Source organism: Eumetopias jubatus, unplaced genomic scaffold (assembly GCF_037043125.1).
Source record: "Eumetopias jubatus isolate StellerSeaLion01/CBP00866 unplaced genomic scaffold, mEumJub1_p1.0 scaffold_3, whole genome shotgun sequence".
NCBI classification, from domain to species: Eukaryota; Metazoa; Chordata; class Mammalia; order Carnivora; family Otariidae; genus Eumetopias; species Eumetopias jubatus.
The window spans coordinates 96782099-96798386 of NW_028274809.1; the positions used below are offsets into that span (position 1 = coordinate 96782099).

General features: G+C 34.6%; 1 protein-coding gene across 1 annotated transcript in view; it reads left to right on the forward strand.

Moving 5' to 3' along the window:
• The window catches only part of ACTR3 (actin related protein 3), a 59965-nt gene extending 45376 nt beyond the window's left edge, over positions 1-14589 (forward strand). Inside the window, exons 9-12 of the mRNA XM_028101251.2 lie at positions 7813-7905; positions 8102-8227; positions 12289-12372; positions 13691-14589. Coding sequence (XP_027957052.1) covers positions 7813-7905; positions 8102-8227; positions 12289-12372; positions 13691-13786 — 399 coding nt within the window. The 3' untranslated portion in view covers positions 13787-14589. The remainder of the gene's footprint in view (positions 1-7812; positions 7906-8101; positions 8228-12288; positions 12373-13690) is intronic.
• Positions 14590-16288: the final 1699 nt, after the last annotated feature.

Genomic DNA, 16288 nt, shown 5'->3' on the forward strand with positions numbered 1-16288 from the left:
GAAGAATATGAGCAGGGATTGGAGATCATGATGAATTGGCATATAGCTGTAAGTTGGGAGCAAAGGAGTGAGCACCTGGGATAAGGCATTGTGGTCAGACAGGTATAGGGGTGTTTTAAGGCTTAGATAGCACATTTTCTTTGCAGTCTTTAAAATAAAAATTCATAAGAGGATATATGTACATAGTTTTATTTAATTTTTTTTTTAATTTTTTTTTTTTAATTTATTTATTAGAGAGAGAGAGAATGAGAGATAGCACGAGAGGGAAGAGGGTCAGAGGGAGAAGCAGACTCCCTGCTGAGCAGGGAGCCCGATGTGGGACTCGATCCCGGGACTCCAAGATCATGACCTGAGCCGAAGGCAGTCGCTTAACCAACTGAGCCACCCAGGCGCCCCTGTACATAGTTTTAAAAGTCACATAACACTGACAGGCTTAAACAAAAACAGCAGCTCCTCAACCTCCACCCCTACTCTCACTCTTTTTGTGTTCTGCAGAGCATTCACTAGCTCTCACTTAGCCAGCACTCTTGGTAATTACCTGCACATTTCCAGATATTTGTCCTATTTCTTGACATAGCAATGTAAGTAATTTATCTACCAACTTCCTTTTAGGTTAGTTGATATTTCCTTAGACCCTCTTCCCTCAGCCTGTATGTATGTTATGTTATAGTTATTAGCTAAATCAGTAGTTTTACAGTATATGAATAGTATTATACTGTTAATGTTTTTTGCTTTTGAGGCAAAATTATAATATTGTAAATTTTTTCTCTTAAAATTGAGCTTTTCCTAAATTTTTGCTTCATTTCTTCATTTGTGTCATTTTCTCTTTGTTCATTTATTTCATTTATTCATTGAGGTTGTAATTAACTGTTTTTACAGGATCTGGAAGGGATCCTGGGAGTCTCACTATTTCTATATAGAGAAATTTAACAGTTTTTTTAAAACCTTGTTTTACTTTTTCTTGTGGTTTCTTATCATTTCAATTTTGGGGACTTCAAGGTTCTACAGGGTGAATGGATTGACTTCTTAGCAGTATGCCCTTCTGGAAGCACTTAGGATGTAACATTCCTTTTTTGTCTTCCAAACAGGATTGAAGTATTTTATTCATTGTTTACTCACCTCCTCTTTTCATCCTTGGGCATTAATCCTTTCTTGTAATTTTCTTTTGTCATTTTAGTAGTGATTTAGGAGGATAGATAACCATGTAGCTGGCAGTCAGGTCCCATTTTCCTCTGGGGTCATGTGTATGTGAACTGCTGAAGTCAAATGAATTAAAGGTCATGGGTTAAGGAACATCAGTTGAAGTTGAAATACTGGAGAGAGGTACTAAACCTCCAAGTGGAGGACAGGAATTAGAGAATTGCAGAAGATCCAGAACCAAAGTCCTAGGTGAATAGGATCATTACCACAAGATAGGTAATAGCGTGGGAGGTAAGAGATATCTTGGATTTTAAAGGAGGAAGCATTTGAGTGCAATACTCTTGACAGATGTCCTCAGCTAAGGTCCTGACAGTCTTAAAAAACCTTTGACATGTTAGATACGTAAATAAACTGTTGTTTTGGTTGTGCCGTGTTGCTTAGGAAAGGGATAATTGTCTGGATGTCAGTTTACCTTGTTGCTAATGTTTCATATATAATTTTTTTTCTATTTAATCTTTATCATTTGATATACACCAAGTTTTCTTCATTAAGTTTTTTAAAACTGCAACACCTTTTACTCTGTAGCATTTTTTTCTTTGTAAATAATTTCTTCTGTGAGAAATCCATGTTTTTCTTCATAGTTTTTTAAAATCAGTTATGTATATGCACATTGTTCAAAAGTCTTAGTTATTGAAATTCTCACAAAAACTAGGAGTGTCCTGCATACTTCTCTCCCTAATTTTTTTCCTGGAGGTAAGCACTTCAGCCTTTTTTAGTTGATTCTTTTGGTGATTGCCTCATAGCTACAGATTGCTTTGGTTGCATTGCGACTTCAAGTTTTTTCAGTCTTAGGCATTTTCTGTCAGTTTCCAGCTATGGAGGAAGAGGATTGCCTTTTCTCCCTTTTTTTGCCATGACAAACAGTACCTTTCCATACCTTTTTGTCCCAATAATTACATTATAATTTCAGTTAGGTAAAAATTCAATGCTTACATTTTTGTGAACACAAATTTTAATCAGATCTGTGAACACAAATTCTAATTAGATCTGAGTCATACAGTTTACAATGAAATATTTTCCTGTCCTATATTTTGTTTTCCATGGGAAACAATAACTTGTTTGCTTAGTTTTAAAATAATGATCCTTAATTCACCTCTAAACTCTATCCACCAGTTTTATAACTGTCTTCTCAGGATATTCAGACGCAAAGGGCTTTATAATCAATTTAATTTTCCAGAGCATGTGTTATGTCCCAATCTGAACCTGTTTCCTTCTGCACCTGGTACAGAGTTGTCATATTCCTTCACCATCATTGTGGGGATTCCTGTTGCCTCTCGCTTAAATCCCTCTTGCCTCCATCCCATACCTTTCCCTTTCTTTATTTTGGTGGAAATCATTTCCCATTGGGGTTCCTGATAAAAAGGGCACATGAGGCATGAAAATTTCAAGACCTTGCATGTCTGAAGATGTATTCATTTTATCTTCATACTTGTCTGATAGTTTGGGTATAGAATTCTAGATTGTAAATCATTTTTCTTCAGCATTTTGAAGCCTTAGCTCAGTTGCTTCCCATTATAACTTGAAGTAAAAAACTGTTCTGATTTCTAAACCTTGTACAGGGCCTTTTTTTCTTTCCAGATACTTGTAGGTTATCCCTTTGTTCCCCTGACATTCTCATGTGCTCTCTCTGTTTTCTCTTCTAGTTGTACTTTTTCTTTTTGTTCCACTCTCTAGGTGATTTCTTCAGTTTACCTTCTGAACCTTCTGTTGAATTTCTTTCTGGTAACATACCTAATTTTCAAGGGTTTCCCCTACATCTGCTCTTGAATATTCCTTTTTTATGCTGCTCTGTTCTTGCTTCATGGTTGCATATCTTCTGGCTCTCTGAGGATGTTAGTCTAGGTTTTTTGAAGTTTTCTTCTTTCTGCATAGTCTCTTTCTTCCAGGTTGCTTTTTCTCTCTGTTTTGATTCCTATATTTTTCATGCTAGGGGTTTTTGGGGGCCACTCATTTAAGAAGGGGACACTAAAACCCTGATTGGATATCTGAGCTTTGTGGGTAGGGCTTTTGACTATGGTCTTTTCTTTGGAGGAATGCCCTATATGTGTTTCCTTAGATCATTTCAGATAGTTCGGTTCCCAAAAAGATTACTGCCTGGAGGGTAGAGGTTGGCAGCCAAATGGAAAGAGGGTCAGCATTTGTGTGTTGGAGTGGGCTGCATATCTTCACTTAAAAGCCCCCAGCTTTCATTCGTTTCAGCCGTGTATAAGAGTCTTGGGGCTCTCTAATTTATTCCCTTTAGAGAATAGATAAGCCACCTTTCTCCTTGGATGAGGAAGAGGTATTTCATAGACTTCTGTAGCTGGGATCTGTGACTTTAGTTGCTTTTCACAGAGGCTGTCAACCAGTGTTCCTTCCTGTCCTACCTCACTTTCAATGCTGGTAGGTACAGCCAGTTCTTTTTGGGGTGGTGGTGGTGGTGGTGGTGGTGGTGGTGATAGAAAACAGCCTTATTCTTGGCTTTCCCTACTGATGACTTACTAAGTGTTTTGGAGGGAGTGCGTAGTCTTGTCCATCTGCTTTCCACATTGCAGTTGCCAAGTTTTGTTGCTGTTTCTTACCTTTCTGTTCTCTCCATACATTTGGAATTATTCCTTTTTTTTTTGTTTAATTTCTTTGGGGCGCCTGGGTGGCTCAGTCATTGGGTGTCGGCCTTCGGCTTGGGTCATGGTCCCGGAGTCCTGGGGTTGGGCCCTGCGTCCGGCTCCCTGCTTGGCGGGGGGCCTGCTTCTCCCTCTCCCACTCCCTCTGCTTGTGTTCCCTCTCTTGCTATGTCTCTCTCTGTCAAATAAATACATAAAATCTTTTAAAAAAATTTCTTTATTGGTGCTTTTAGTAGGGAGAACAAGTTGAGATATGTGTGCTTAGTTCACCATGTTTTTCCAGAATAGACTTTTTTTTGGTATACTATGAACTGTGTCACTTCCCAAGTGAATTTTAAGATTCTGTCTTCTGTAGTTCTAGATATCCTCTATCATTTGGAAGATTCACTCTGTTTTTTGTTTTGGCTAGATGAAAGTGTAGGTATCTAAACTTGGACACTAAACATAAACTATATGAGAGTAAGGGTATTTATTTTTTGAATTGCTAAATTCATCACAAATGCTTGAAAGAACTGTTTTTAGATGGAATGGGCTTGGCACTCTGATTTTTTTTTTTTAAGGGAAATTTAAATTTTTTTGACAAAGCTATTTGGACTGCTTTATTTACTTGGGTGTATTCTCTAAATTTTTCAGAAGAGGGGATAGATATTCCTCCCTTGATAGCCACTTGCAGTAATATTAAGACCTGATCAGAGAGCATTCAGAGACAGGACTAATCCTTTTGCTGAGAGTGAAAACAAAAGGCCTAAAAATAAACTTAGTGAGGACCCTAGGTTGAGCATAGTTGAGTATTGAGTAACCTATGACAATTTATTGTTAATTCTTACTCTTTCCTTTTATTTATTAAGTATCCATTGTTTGCTGCTTTACTACAATATTATTCTACTCATTCTCACCTGGGATTCTATACAGCACAATGGTCCATAAGCTTTTTGTGAAGATGTATTCAAATCAGACTTCATTTCTTTCTTTCCAAATCAGAGTATCTGTGGGTAGATTCTTGAGTATGGGAATATATAAAGCTCGTATAAATTCTTTTGTATGTTCTTGATTAAAAATTGCTGTGAGAAGGGCATAGCACAGGAATGAATGACCCTGTTCCTGCCTTTTACTCGCTCATGTTATAGCAGATAAACTGTCTTAAAGGTTAAGGAAAGAATTATGGGAGGGTTAATCTGTTGAGCACACGCGCTCCTCTGTGTGTGTGTGTGTGTGTGTTTAGGTAAATACTGAAGGAATATGGTTAACAAAGATGGTGTAGAGAACTTGTAAGTTCTGTATTAATAAGTTGATAAGATATTAAGATATTGTAGAACATATTTTCTATCATTAGTATTTTCTCTTGTTAATGTTCTTTGTCCACATTTTGGGGATTAAATCTCATGACAGGGTCTCAGGTTGAAGTATCATCATGGGATCATAAAAGCATGTTTTGAGAACTTAAGTTTCCTTAGAAATTTCACAGTCTAAAACCTAGAGAATTTCTATAGATCACAAAATAAAATTTTCAGGATTCCAATTCTTTTGCTCATTCTAGTTAATTGTGGACTGAGCCATTCTCTGCCTCTCAACCAAGCTTGTGTATACATGGCATACAGAGCCAGCCAAGTTGAGTTATATTCTCCCATTTTCCCACAGAATACAATATGGACTACTTCTGACAGATAGAACAAATAGTCTATAGGTTGGGTTCTTAAGGTTCAGTATGAGCCACATTTCCATACCCACTCTTAGGTATTCATTATCTGAAGGAATTCTATATCTCTCTTAAGGTTTCTTATGTACACTCATCAGCATGCTTCAAAAAGATAGATGTTGGCTGCCATTTTTTTCCTCTTACTATAATAACAGAAGTCAGTAGAATCTTTGTTAGGGATATCTTCATCTAAATTAAAATATCCGGTATCATTATGCTTCATCACTTAAATAACATTAAATCTCTTTTCATTGTATGCCCAGACTCTAAATAACTTCAAACTAATTTTAAAAACTGGAAAAAATTGACACATCTAATAGTTACCAGTCAAGTTACAGAATCCCTTTAATGAACAAAGGAATGTTGTTTCTCCCATTAGACAAGCTAATGGGAAAAATGAGAGGCCAAGAGAGGTGGTTGGCAACTCATTTTCTAGACAGTTATTTTAAATTTTATTCATTTGAATAAAATAGACTTGTTTAGTTTGACAAATTAGAGCTAAATTTTGACCTTAATACCTAGGAAAAATCCCATGTAGCATTTCCTTTCCAATTTTAAAGAGTAATACATGGCCACTTACATATATTTTTGAAAATTAGCTCTTTGTTTCAGAATACAAGCTTAATTCTGAGATCTAACATTTCCAAATTATTTATATATATATATGTGTGTGTGTGTATATGTATGTATATGTTTTTATAGTTCCTCTCAGGAAATACACAGTATGATTTTGGAGGATCATAGGCATGCATATAAAAATATATGATGTGGAAGAAAGGAAGCCTTCCTTAATCTTACTCTCCTTGTATAAGACCTGATGTATATAAAATTTTTAAAAAAATTTTTAACCTCATTCTGTTTCCATAATAATTGAAGTTGTGAAACTGCTTTACATCTCAAACCTACCTATCCAGGCTGTTAAAGAATTCTGAAAAGTTTTGTGTAATATGTGTACCTTCCATTCCAAATAAATACATAGTAATATTTTAATAATTATCATATTGAAATCTTATTTTAAGAAGTAAAATATTACAAAAAGAGTATCTTACCTTCCTCAGACCTTTTCCTTTCTCTGTTTGGTTTCCATCCTTTCTTTTTCCTCCTGAGGGCATAAATTTAGTGTATATCCAGTTCTTATGTTTAACTGTGCATGTGTTTACAAAAACATATATTTTTAAAGGGCTTACATATATGGAATAACTCAAGTTTTTCTGAAGTTATCTTTTTAAAAAATGAGTTTTGCTTTTGAGTGTCAGCTATTTGGAAATAGTTTAACTATGGTATATCATCATGTGAGTATACAGTTTGTTCTCATTATTCACAGTAGATACTCTAAAGTTGCTGTGAACGCTGAATTAGTGAATACTGAACCATTGCTCATAGGGGGAAACAGGGTTCGGTTCTGTGAGCCTTAGATTACAACACTTTTGTCAGCTGAACATGAAACCTTGTTTTATTTGTGTTTCTGTTTAAAGACACACTGTTTAATATATATCGTTGATTTATTAGCATTAATATCATGGCCAGCAGCAAAACTGTGACTCATGCCTGAATGCACCTTATCCAAAACTGTATTTTCTTCATGACATATATCACAACCTGGAGCTTAGGAACAGTAGATGGCACTTTGGCACTACTGTGGTTGGGGACCCTTTTATTTTATTTTATTTTATTGTATTGTATTGTATTGTATTGTATTTATTTGAGAGGGAAAGAGCAAGCGAGAGCACAATAGCACTGGGAGGGAGAAAGCAGACTCCTGGCTGAGCAGGGAGCTTGACGCAGGGCTCGATCCCAGGAACCTGGGATCATGACCTGAGCTGGAGGTAGATACCCAACCGACTGAGCCACCCAGGTGCCCCGGGGACCCTTTTAAATAGCAAAATCACCTGCAAAAATGTGGAAACTGTGGCACTAAATAGATCATGAAAAGGACACTTACTTACAGTATAAAAGCTAAAATGAAAAGACTGAGCATTTCCGTGTTTGACCTCAACACAAATGCGTCGGTCAACTCATTTTCAGAGCTCTGCTCATGTGCATGCCTACAGATTTTTACCAGCTCATGGTATATGTGTGGTTTTACATTTTTGCTATTCTGATAGTTATGAAATGGTATAGATCATCATTACTGTAATTTGATTTCTTCTGAAATCTCTGATTTCTGTGTCTTTAATTTTGAATTGGAGACCAGAATTTATGTTTGTAAAAAGTACTTTTATTTTTAAACTGGAAACTTTCTTATTTTTTATTGTGATATATGTTAGTGGTGATCTAATCTCTATCATATACCTGCCTTTATTTACTTTTCAGTTTGCTAATCCAGACTTTACTCAACCTATCTCAGAAGTTGTAGATGAAGTAATTCAGAATTGCCCTATTGATGTCAGACGTCCTCTCTACAAGGTCAGTATTTACAGCAGAATTGTTCAAGGTCTTCTTTTAAAACTTTATATTTCTGTCCATTGTTGAATATTAAATTTAAAAATCCTCTCTTCAAAAGCCTATGATAGGATTTTAATACTATTTCTTATGTCTTTAAAAATTTTCTCTTTCTCAATAAAAGTCATACTTACTTATTTATTTTTCTCCACTAATACAGAATATTGTCCTCTCTGGAGGTTCAACCATGTTCAGGGACTTTGGACGTCGCTTGCAAAGAGATTTGAAAAGAACTGTAGATGCCAGGCTGAAATTAAGTGAGGAATTGAGTGGTGGCAGATTGAAGGTTGGTTTTCTCAGTTATTAGTGGGAGGGTTGAGGGTGCTTTGATTATTGTAATAGGGTTGGGAAATGTCAGCCAACTTTTGCTTTTATTTAGGAAAATAAGAGGATTTCTATCAGGCTTTCTAATGGAAAGTGGTTAATCATATTGAGATCTTATTTTAAGAAATAAAATACTAACAACAAGAGTACCTTACCTTCCTCAGACCTTTTCCTTTCTCTCTTTGGTTTCTATTCTTTTTCCTCCTGAGGGTAGTTGCTGTCATGAATTTAGGTATATCCAGTTCATGTTTTTAACTGTGCATGTATTCAGAAAAACATATATTTTTAAAGGATTTACATATATGGAATCATTCAAGAATATCATGTTTATGATATTCTTGGTCATTTGATTCCTCTAGGATATTATCAACATTTCTGGAAAATATTCTTAGTCTTTTGTAAGTGACATTATTTCATATGTCTCTCACAGATAACGTATATAGAGAAGAATTCCTTGCATACTCTAGGGATAATATTCCTTAAGGATCCACACAGTTTTAATAGTACTATAGCAGTACAACAAAGCCGAGTTGAGAGAGAAGCTGATGTTGTGGGGTCAAGCTGGCTTGCACAGACGCATTCTAGCGTCCCCCACAGCAGCCTCATAGTGTGAAGTCGAATTAGTGGTTTAGCAGAAATAACTTTTCTTTTACATGTCCTGGACTTTGGTTTTGCTGTCAAAATCAAAATTAATTTTAAATTCTTAGATGTCTGCTTTCTATATTTATGAGACAGTTTTTCAGTAAATGTTATGTTTCATCCTTGTTCAATGTAGAATATTGAAGCAAAACATTGATTTAGAGGATACATTGCTTGATAAAAACATGTTTTATTCAGCTTGGAAAATTATCAAGAATTAGGGCTTCATCTGAGACTACTAGTCATTCAAAATTACTTAAAAGTAAAATACAGCAGGGTTTGCTGCTTCTTTAGAAATTGCATGACAGCTGACTGTTTTCAGCCCCTAAATTTTGATTATCTTAAATTTATCCTTGGGGTGCAGTAAAAAAGTATGTTTAAGTAGTTGTTTAGTTTGTGGATGGACACATTATAGATATATGAAATGAAACAAGTGCTGTTTTTGAGTGTAATATTTTTTTTTTAAAGATTTTATTTATTTATTTGAGAGAGAGAGAAAGAGAGATAGAGGGAAGAGGGTCAGAGGGAGAAGCAGACTCCCCGCTGAGCAGGGAGCCCGACGTGGGACTCGATCCTGGGACTCCAGGATCATGACCCGAGCCGAAGGCAGTCGCTTAACCAACTGAGCCACCCAGGCGCCCCGAGTGTAATATTTTAATAAAGTAAAAATTAGCATTTTTAGGCTTCTTGTACATTTAAAAAATAAGAAACAAATTTTTTTTTCTCTCAGTGATATCAGCACCGTACTGACATTAATGATACAGGAGAAATCCAGTTTACTGGAGGACTCTGCATCCCTTTTTATTTTACTTGATATTCTTACTGATTTTCATATCATTTTAATATATCTATCTAAATCTGGCTTTATTGCCTTTCAATCTGTAATTTTTAATGGCAACTAAATAGCTTTTTTTAACAAAAAATAAGCCATTTTTTGTGACGTGTATATATTTTTAAACTTTTTATTTTGAAATAATTTCATACTTACAGAAAAGGTACAAAACAAAGGAATTCCTGTATGTCGTTCACCTAGATTTTCCAAGTGTTAGCATTTTATATTTGTTTTATTCTCTATCTATAAAGATATGTGCATATGCAAATATACACACATGCAAATATTTTTTTCTGAACTATTTGAGAGTGAGTTGGAAATATAATGTCCCATCACCCCTAAATATTTTTGTGTGTATGTCCCAGAACAGGACATTGCCGTTGTCAAAATCACAGAACTAACCTTGTTACAATAAAAAATCTAGTTATAGACCTGATTCAGGTTTCACCACTTCCATTACTGTCCTTCATAGCAAAAGGGAGAAAACAATTACTGGTCTAGAATCCAGTCTAGGACCACATGTTTGAATTAGTTACTAGGTCCCTTTAATCTGGAGCAAGTACTCAGTCTTTTTTTTTTGTATTTCTTTTTTTTTTTTTTTTTTAAAGAATTTATTCATTTTGGAGAGAGTGAGCAAGAGAGCGCACGCAAGTGCTCTTGAGTGGAGAGAGTTAGGGGGGAGGGAGAGGGAGAAAGAATCTGAAGCAGACTTCACACTGAGCCACCCAGATGCCCCTTTTTTGTCATTCTTATTTAGCCTTACTGCTTTTGAAGAATACAAACCATTTATTTTACAGAATGTTTCTCAGTTTGGGATTGTCTGATGTTTCCTCATGATTAGTTAGGTTCAGATTATGTACTTTTGGCAGTAATACCACAGAAATGATGTTGTATCCTTTTTTAGTGCATTGTATCACTAGACACGTGGTATAATTTGTCCCAGATGTTAATTTTGATCAGTTGGTTAAAGTTGTGTCTGCTGGGTGTCTCTATAAAGTTATTATTTTTTCTTTATGTTAATAATCCTATGGGAAGATACTTTCAGACTATCCTGTTTCTTACCAAACTTTCACCTGCTGGTTTTAACATCCATTTTTCTTTCCTAAAATCGTTACCACTGTGTGGTAGTTGCCAGCTGGTATTTTGCAAATTCCATCATTCCTTCTATGGTTTTTAGTCTCATTTTACTGTAAGGAAGAGTTTTCCTTTCTCATTCATTCAGTAATACCTCTATAAAAACCTGATTTTTCATATTATTCTTTAGACTATATCATTAGTATCATTGTGATAACAGTAACACTATTAATATCTTTAATTTTGATGCTCAAATTTTTTTCAGATTTGGCCAGTGGGAGCCATTAAAGGTGGCTTTTTGTCCTTTTGATGTGGCCCTAGTATTCTTTAGGCTCTTTGCTACTCTTTGACACAGCAAAATAATTCAGATTTATCTTGTACTTTCTGTTCTTCAATATTAGAATCAGTCTTTTTTTTTTTTTTTTTTTTTCCTGAGACACCCTTGTTCCTTTTAGTGGAAAATGCTATTAAGGAATCAAATTCTGGGGAGGGGTGGCTCAGTTAGTTAAGTGTCTGCCTTTGGCTCAGGTCATGATCCTCGGGGTCCTGGGCTCAAGTCTTGCATCAGGCTCCTTGCTTAGTAGGGAGCCTGCTTCTCCCTCTGCCTGCCGCTCCCCGTGCTTGTGCGTGCTCTCTCTCTCTCTCTCTGACAAATAAATAAGATCTTTAAGAAAAAAAAAAGGAACCAAATTTTGGATACTAGGTATATTCATTGTTTCTGAGGGTCACTGCCTCGGGCCTTCTTGGGAGTCAGAACTAGGATGTGCTTGTGTGCATGCATATACACACACATCTGTATCCAGTTTTGTATTTATATAAATTAAGAACTTTAATTCATAGTGATACTACGAGCTCCAGAATACCAGAAGTTCATTGTAGCCTTCCACTTTTTCATATTTGTAATGCAGTTCTCTTACAGTGAGAAACTTGGCTTCCATTATCTACAATGTATTGATGTTTTTGCTCGAACTGGAATACTTAGTATAGTGCTTTCAGAATTGTTAATCCATACCACAGTGAGAAATATACTAACTGGAGTTCAATATTTACTTAGTTTTTATCTTTTTTAGAAAAGTTAGGGAGAGGGAGGGAGAGTCCTAAGCAGTCTCTTGACCCTGAGATCATGACCTGAGCTGAAACCCAAGAGTCAGAGGCTTAACCCACTGCGCCACCCAGGCACCCCTACTTAGTTTTTATCTTAAAGACAGAGGTCTAGTCATAATACTGTGTTCATAAGTTACTTGGGTTAGTCCCTTTCCCCACTTCAGTGTGGTTGTTACTGTTTTTTGTTTTTTTTTAAATAAAATTAGCTTAATTTCTTTCTGTTGTATTCTGTTTTGCTCTATGTGCATCCTGCCTCTTTTAAAGTTTTATTTACTTTTGTATATATGGTTTTGTGTATATACATTAAAAATTAAATGATACAGAAATTGTTATTTGAATTTACTGTTGAACTGCTCTTACTATGTCATTTTTAGCCAAAACCTATTGATGTACAAGTCATTACACACCACATGCAGCGATATGCAGTTTGGTTTGGAGGATCCATGCTGGCTTCCACGGTGAGATAAAGCTTACATTTGAAATTTGATTTTTTTTTTTCCAGATAGAAGAAATTGCAGTACATATACAATATAGAATAACAAGGGAAATTTCTTTAAATTTATCTGCAATATATCTGTATATTACATGAGAAAGTTTTAAAATTGGTTACATATATATGTACATACTATTTTAAAAAGTAGAAGTTTCTTGGATTTTATTTATTTTTTGCTTGTTTTTTAGAGTCAAAATTTAGTTTTAAAATTCATCTGTAGGGAAAGTTCTTTTAATCTTGTGATGATACAGGTATCAGAAGGTCATTGTTTTTTCTGTGCAAATATTTAAAAACATTAAGATCACTGCATAGGAAGTATGATGTTCAAAAGTTAGTAGAGGGAATTATTCTAAGGGCCCTTTCCCCAAACCAAAACATCTTAAAACCTCTTTAAAAGATAATTTAGCATCATTAGCCTATTAAATATCAGCGCTTTATCCTGTAGTACAGAATATTAAATAAAATGAAGCTTTTATCTGAATTATTGAAAATTACATAAACTTGGACTTTAAAAAACCATTTGAAAATAAGAGGTAAAAGTTATTTTCTTCCTTAATTTTAGTTATCTTCTGTTTGTGGCATATAACCTGGTGAATTTGTAAGTTTGCTCTTTGAAGAAGTTAACAGAGAGAGAGCCTCTGTCTATACCAGACCTTTAGTGAACTGGAAAGCAAGTTAATCTGGAAGTTTTTGTATATGACTAAGAGGAGTTTATATTTTATTTTATTTTAAAAATTTTATTTATTTTAGAGGGTGAGAAAGAGAGTGAGTGTTGGGGGTGGGGGAGCAGAGGGAGAGGGAGAGAGAATCTGAAGCAGACTCCCCAGCGCTCAGCAGGGAGCCCAACGAGGGCTTGATCCCATGACCCTGAGATCATTGACCTGAGCTTAAAGAGTCGGACACTTAACCGACTGCACTGCTCAGGTGCCCCTTATTTATATTTCAGATTAATGCTGCTTTTTTAGAGTACTGATTTATTGTACAATGTGGGGAAATCTCATCAGAATAGTCTGAGCTTTTGAGAATCAGTCTTCAGTCCTCAGAATTTCAGAATCATGCTGAGGTAGGGGGATGTGTGTTAGGACATGTGTTAAATCCTACTTTTCATTTCTGATAAAGATTTATAGCTGATTTTAAGTCACGGTTTCTAGAATTTTTAAGCTTCATTCAAATATCGAAATGGACTAATAATAAACATTTTAGATTTAACAAATCTATTTTAAAGCATATTGAGAGGGTGGTACATTTTTGACCTTTGTAAAAATACATGTTTTTATTTTCAGCCCGAGTTCTACCAAGTATGCCACACCAAAAAAGATTATGAAGAAATTGGACCTAGCATTTGTCGTCACAATCCAGTGTTTGGAGTCATGTCGTAAAATTGATTTCATAATTATTGGGGTTAGGGAGGTGGGGAAGAAATAATCTTTCTGATTACCTGTTTTGTCTGGATGGCTGGTTTTGGGGTTTTAAACCTGACTTGAAGTAAGAAGACCAAACATAATTATACAGGAATATTTTAATAAGTATATCAACATGAGAATGTAGAGGAGAGCCAAAATGATTAAGTGTTTTTCTTTAGACTGGGTATTTGAATCTTACGTGTAACAAAAAGAAGTGGGTTTTAGTTCTTTCTGTGCCCTGATATTTTGTATATTATTGAATTATCCAAGATTTGAAGGGATTTATCGGTATGTAGATAGCTCTATAATGCTTGAGTTGTACACTTCTAAGTGTGCAATGCAAGAGCTTGTTTATATTTCATACTTTTTATACTTTGAGGAAAAAAGTCAAAGAAAAACTAGTATTTGAGGAAAAACAAGTGACCAAGCAAAGGATAAATTAAAAAAAAAAAAAAGCCTCATGAGACTTGGCGTACACACACACTCATGGGATTCCAGTTATTACAAATGGCTTCCACCCCCTTGTACCCCACAGTGGTTTTCTTTGCAAGTGCTTTTGGAACTAAGAAGCTAGTATCTTGGATTAACTGATGCCCGCTAGTGCTTTCTGATTACTCGAATCCTGTTTCTTGCTTTAAAGAAAAAGTAAAGACAAGACTGTTGGACCAGTACTGCAGTTCTGTAGTGTCATTTCTTATTAAAAATAAATAATTTGATTACCAAAATTGGTATACTTAAAGCCTAACACCATTCTAATAAAGGCACAAATTTCTTTTTAATACTTGTTTCAAGCTCTTTAATCTCTTTATAAGTTAACTAATCTATTTTCTTCAAACCTCTGCAATAGTTCTTTAAAATCACAACAGTTGGTTAGCAAGCTGACTTTTTTATGTGCTCTAAACAAATAATTGTGAAATTTTAATACGTTGAGTGCTTTCATTTTGATAACTGGATCTCCATTTGATATTTTCATTTGTATAACTCATTTGCAGTCTGAAAATTTTTTTAGTGCCAGTCCCTGACATATCATGGAAAGTTAATTTTCTTTGCATTTTAAAATATCTGGACCATGAAGAAAAAGTGATGAAAATAAATTAAAACTGAATTACCTTTTCTAATGTTTTTTTTTTAGAAGCAGTGTCATTCTACTTTGTGTTTATGTATTTTATATGATTTCTGTTTCTGTTGGAATAGTGGAATTCATTGAAATGAATATGAATTCTGTAATGTGTATGGTAGAAAATATCTGTGAACTTGAAATTTTACCAGTTATATTTATAGAAGAATAAAAATAGAAGACGTTTTTTAGGTTTTTTAGAACTTCAGCATTAATGCCAGTGAACACTTGAACTTCATTATCCATGAAAATGCACATAGAATTAGTATATGTCTATCTAAAAGTTAAAGAACAATGAAAGGGTTTTTGTTGTTTGTATTTAATATAAAGATAGAATTGAGGAGTAAACTTTAAATTTCATTTAGAATGAAGCAGGATACTTAAAATTATATTAATCATTTCTGTGAAAGTTTGAGTATGGGAGTAAAGAACAAAGTGTATGTCCTCTGGTAGTGGTAGTATCAGAATCAAAGATCTTTTTTTTTTCTTTCCTAACTTAAAAAAGTAGTTCATGAACATGTTAAAAAAAAAAAAATTCAAACAGTACCAAAGAGTAGTGAAAGTAGGTTTCTTTTTCACTCTATCTTGTCTTATTTTCCCATTACCCAGTTGGAAATGTCTTTGGGTCCTTGTAATTTTCTGTGAATATAGAAAGAAGTATAGCTCCCTTATTTTAACACAAATTGGAGTTTGCTACATATACTGTTCTTCATTCTGCTTTTTCAGAGATCTTTTGATACAGAACTAAATGGATAAGCATTAAAGATTTCATCCTCTTGGTCCAATAAAATATTATTAGCATTGCCTTAAATATATCTTTTCCACCTAGTGTTATTGAATAGTAAATGAGTAAGCTCAAAAGACATGTTTACAGAGCCGCAGATTACAATCTCATGCATACTTTATAAAGATGTTAACTGATATAAAAATGTGAAGGTCAGAAATTTTCCTTTAAACTTACATGTATTTAGGGAAACAAGAAGACTCAAACCCTTCCTATATATTTCTTGATAACCCTTTTCCTCTGCATTTATAGGACTTAGCTATAATATAGAAACAGTGCTCTTATTTCTTCACATCTTTACTATCACTGTATATCATTTTTCAACTTACAGCACCTTTGGTTGTATATGAATAGATGCTGGCCAAGATGAATTCAGATCTGCAACACTGATTCGATGTCAGTCTACATGAGCGTGGTATATTGGAAAAACACCAAACTGAGACCAGTGATTGAAATTTTTATTCTGGTTCTACGAATTGATGTTAGAACTCCTTCAACTTTAATTTTGTTGTTGTTAAAACATGGAAGATAAATTTGTATAATCTTAGACAAATTCTTTGAACTTTCTGGACCTTAA